Raw genomic sequence first — 4,180 nt, 5'->3', positions numbered from 1 at the left:
AGAGCGAGACTCCGTCTCAAAAAAAAAAAAAAAAAAAAATTGTACTGTGATAACAACTAAATTTGTCATGAATACCTACAGATTTGGAGATTCCTGCCTTTAAAAAGTGTTTAAGTTGGCACCCAAATCGCGATACCTGCCCTGGGAGGGAAAGGAAGAGAAAAGCAGAGAACAAGTACCTGATTGTTTCCCACTACTTCCCCGCTGCGCAGACGACAGGGAGAGAGAGAGAGCCTCTCCTCAGGTGGAAGGAAGGGGGATAACGAGGGAGAAACGTCCGGAACGCCACCGGCTCTCAGTCGAGTAGCTGGAGAAGGGCGGTGGCTGACCGGGTGGAAACAACGTCGTCGCCGTGGAAACTGTGGCGCCCCCGCTGGAGGGCCTGGGTGAAGGTTGCCTGGAGAGGCAGTTGCTGAGCTGCGAGGGATTAGGATTACCTGTCACAACAATAATTCATTACTCAAATAAATGGGGTGTGTTTTCTGTTTTTTTAACCTAACTGCCTTTCCTTGGAAGGGGACCAGGAAATCAGGATCTTCAAATTATGGAAAACTGCAAGACTGGAAATTTAGATCTGTTGGAAAACAGATTTATGGAAACACTCTCAGCAAGAGAATTAAGTCTTCAAGTGTCCCCTAGTGACATCCTAGGGGATTAGTTACAAATAAATATTGTAACTTATCAGCAATATAATTTATCTTGCTTCTAGATTTGGTATTTGTTAACACAGCACTTCCAGGAATTATTTGGCAAAACCAAACAAGTTAAGGTGTGTGCATTTAGTGAGTACCCTGGGAGAAAGATGTGCAGTTTTGCTGTTTGAAGCTGCACAATGCATACTACATCTAAACGATAATAGCCTACAAGAATACTATGTGCCAAAATTAAATTAGGGAACTGAATAAATTCTACTGGTGTGTTAACAGCATATTCATTCAACAAATATTTGAGCACCTTCTATGTGCCAGTCGCTACGTAATTTTTGTTTGTTTGTTTTAATGAGAGTACAGCCTACACTATTGTGTCTGGCACACAGGAGGTGCTCTAAAATGTCATTTAAGTAAGTGAATGAACAAGTAAAACTTCCTGGTAGTTTGTAAAAGCAAATTATCTTTCTGTAGAAAATAAAATACTTGTATAAATAATGTGATTTTTTTTTTTTTTTGAGACAGAGTTTTGCTCTTATTGCCTAGGCTGGAGTGCTTACCACAACCTCCACCTCCCAGATTCAAGCCCTCCCGAGTAGTTGGGATTACAGGCATGCACCACCAAACCCAGCTAATTTTTTTTTTTTTTTTTGAGACAGAGTCTTGTTCTGTCACCCAGGCTGGAGTGTGCAGTGGTACGATCTCAGCTCACTGCAACCTCTCCCTCCCAGGTTCAAGAGATTCTCCTGCCTCCACCTCCTGAGTAGCTGGGATTACAGGTACCTGCCACCACACCCAGCTAATTTTTTGTATTTCTGGTAGAGATGGGTTTCACCACGTTGGCCAGGCTGGTCTCGAACTCCTGACCTCAGGTAACCCATCCACCTCAGCCTCCCAAAGAGGTAGGATTACAGGTGTGAGCCACCACACCCGGTCTCTCTTTTTAAGACTATTTTTGTTTGCTTGTTTGAGATAGGGTCTCATTCCATTGCTGATTGCTGGGAGTGCAATGATGCCATCACAGCTCACACACTATAGCTTTGACCTCCTAGGCTCAACCAATACTCCTGCCTCTGCCTCCCGAGTAGTTAGGACTACAGGCACGCCCCACCACACCTGGCTAATTTTTTTTTTTTGGTAGAGATGAGGGTCTCACTACCTTCCTCAGACTCGTCTCAAATTCCTGGGCTCAAGCAGTCCTCCCACTGTGGCCTCCCAAAATGCTGAGATTACAGACATGTAATCTTTTTCTTTTTTTTCCTGTCTAAGGCTTGAATACGTAAGCATCCCCAATAGTACATGCACTGGTATTAGTTTATATACCCTATAAATGTATATTTAAATATGAGTAAATTATTGCTGGACTAATACAAATGTAAAGTTAAAGAAGTTATGTGATTAATAGACCTGCTTAATTGTAAGGTAAGTAAAATCAGCAAAAATTAAAATTATTAAATTGGCAATGATACTTAGCTGCAAAAAATGTTTTTAAATGAGGCCAACCAAGAAAGGAAAGAGAATGTAGAAAGGGAAACAGAAATCCACCAGAGAGAAAATTATCATTTTATAGTTTAAGTGTTGGCTTGGAATTTTGTAAATGAAATCCATGTATTTTTATTTATCCCTAGAAACCAGCAGAATCAGGTGTCTCAGAAATTCTCAGTAACTAATTGAACTGAATCAACCTCATCACAGCCTTTGGCAGCAGGTACCTAAATTAGCTTTAATTTCCACTAAATTGGGGGTTGGGGGTGAGTAGGATGTTGAACTATGTTTCCTTTTGTAGCAAAAAAATTTCAAATATAAGCAGTTTCAAGATATTTTATTAACTATTTGTTCAAATTGTAGAGGTTCAGTTATTTGATTTTACTTTCAGGGATTAGTATGGTTATAATACATTGAGAGGAGGAATAGTGTGGTGCTTAAAGAATGTGAACTTTAGAACCAGACCAACCAGGTCCAAATCCCAGCTGTGCAACCTTAGGCAAGTTACTTAAATTCTCTATACCTCAGTTTACTCATGTAAAAAATGGAGCTAACAATAGTACCTATCTTATAGGACTGTTGTAAGAAGTATAGGCGATAAGAACAATGTCTGTCAGTGTACAGTGTATAATATTTGCTACCATTACAATTACTTTTCAATTGTTTTTCTAATTAACTTGAAAATAGTATTTTACCCATGAACAACCTCCACCGTTAAAACTTTTTATGAGAATATGAACACTAATCATTTTACTTGAATTCCAAGCAAGAATTATCTACTAATATGCTACTTACACTAACTGATTAATTTTCTGCTGCTGCTCCTTGGATCTTCTGTATTTTAGCAGCTTACTTTGTGTTGGTGTATCAACGCCTATGTTTTCTGGGAGATGGACAATGGGGGATAACTTCAAGTTCAGAGCTTCCTTTTCTGCTGCAATGGCAGCTTTGTTTGCATCTGACATCTTGATCTCCCAAAGATTAAAATACTCTGTACTCTGAGGAGAAAAAGTTCACAAAGCCATTATTATGTCAGCAAGCCTCGATATATTCATAACATATCTAACATATCAATACCAAAAATAAAATTCTAGACACTTTTGGATCTTCCTCCCAAGTATGGTATTAGTCTAAAGAATGATAATTGAGGTAAGTTGGCAGGGATTCCTGTTAGAACTCTACAACCCACTTATGAAGCAATGAGCCAGTCAGTTCCCCTTTAGGGCTTGTTTCCTAATGGATGAAATTAAGGAATTGAATTAGATGCTCTGTAAATATCCCTACAGCTCTAACATTCTGGGTTCAAAATTTTCCCTAGATGCAAACCACCACTACCACCACAACAAATCCAGTTGTTAAGGTATGATCCCCTTCCCAGTAAAAGCTGGTATTTAACATCATTAATGGTTTGTTTTTTTGTTGTTGTTGTTTTGTTTTTGTTTTTGTTTTTGAGACAGAGTCTTGCTCTGTCGCCCAGGCTGGTGTGCAATGCAACCAGCTCACTGGTTGCAGCTCACTTGGCTCACTGCAACCTCCACCTCTCAGGTTCAAGTGGTTCTCCTGCTTCAACCTCCCGAGTAGCGGGGACTACAGGCGCGCAACCACGCCCGTCTACTTTTTTGTATTTTTAGTAGAGACAGGGTTTCACCTTGTTGGCCAGGCTGGTCTCCAACTCCTGACCTTAGATGATCTGCCCGCCTCGGCCTCCCAAAGTGCTGGGATTACAGGCGTGAGCCACTGCGCCCAGTCAATTATTAATGTTCTTAAACATCAATATGATATCTTAGTCTTGCTGCCTTCCAAGAAAGTGATGCTATGATCAAGCAAAAAATAGGCATACTTAATGCACGGCAAATCTAAAAATGTCATGTAAATGCTCAAAACTTTTACTGTGGGCCAGGCGTGGTGGCTCACGCCTGTAATCCCAGCACTTTGGGAGGCCGAGGCGGGCAGATCACCTGAGGTCGGGAGTTCGAGACCAGCCTGGCCAACATGGTGAAACCCCATCTCTACTAAAAATACAAAAATTAGCCGGGCGTGGTGGCGGG

General features: G+C 40.9%; 1 protein-coding gene across 1 annotated transcript in view; it reads right to left on the bottom strand.

Annotated features, from left to right (window-relative positions):
• The window catches only part of DNAH12 (dynein, axonemal, heavy chain 12), a 246,484-nt gene extending 243,356 nt beyond the window's left edge, over nt 1–3,128 (bottom strand). The window contains 1 exon segment of the mRNA XM_011947302.1: nt 2,928–3,128. Within this exon segment, the coding sequence (XP_011802692.1) occupies nt 2,928–3,097 (170 nt within the window). The 5' untranslated portion in view covers nt 3,098–3,128.
• Nucleotides 3,129–4,180: the final 1,052 nt, after the last annotated feature.

This window comes from Colobus angolensis, unplaced genomic scaffold (assembly GCF_000951035.1).
Source record: "Colobus angolensis palliatus isolate OR3802 unplaced genomic scaffold, Cang.pa_1.0 Scaffold26, whole genome shotgun sequence".
Classification (NCBI taxonomy): Eukaryota; Metazoa; Chordata; class Mammalia; order Primates; family Cercopithecidae; genus Colobus; species Colobus angolensis.
The sequence above is the reverse complement of the archived record's forward strand: the minus strand, read 5'-3'. Positions and strand labels throughout refer to the sequence as shown.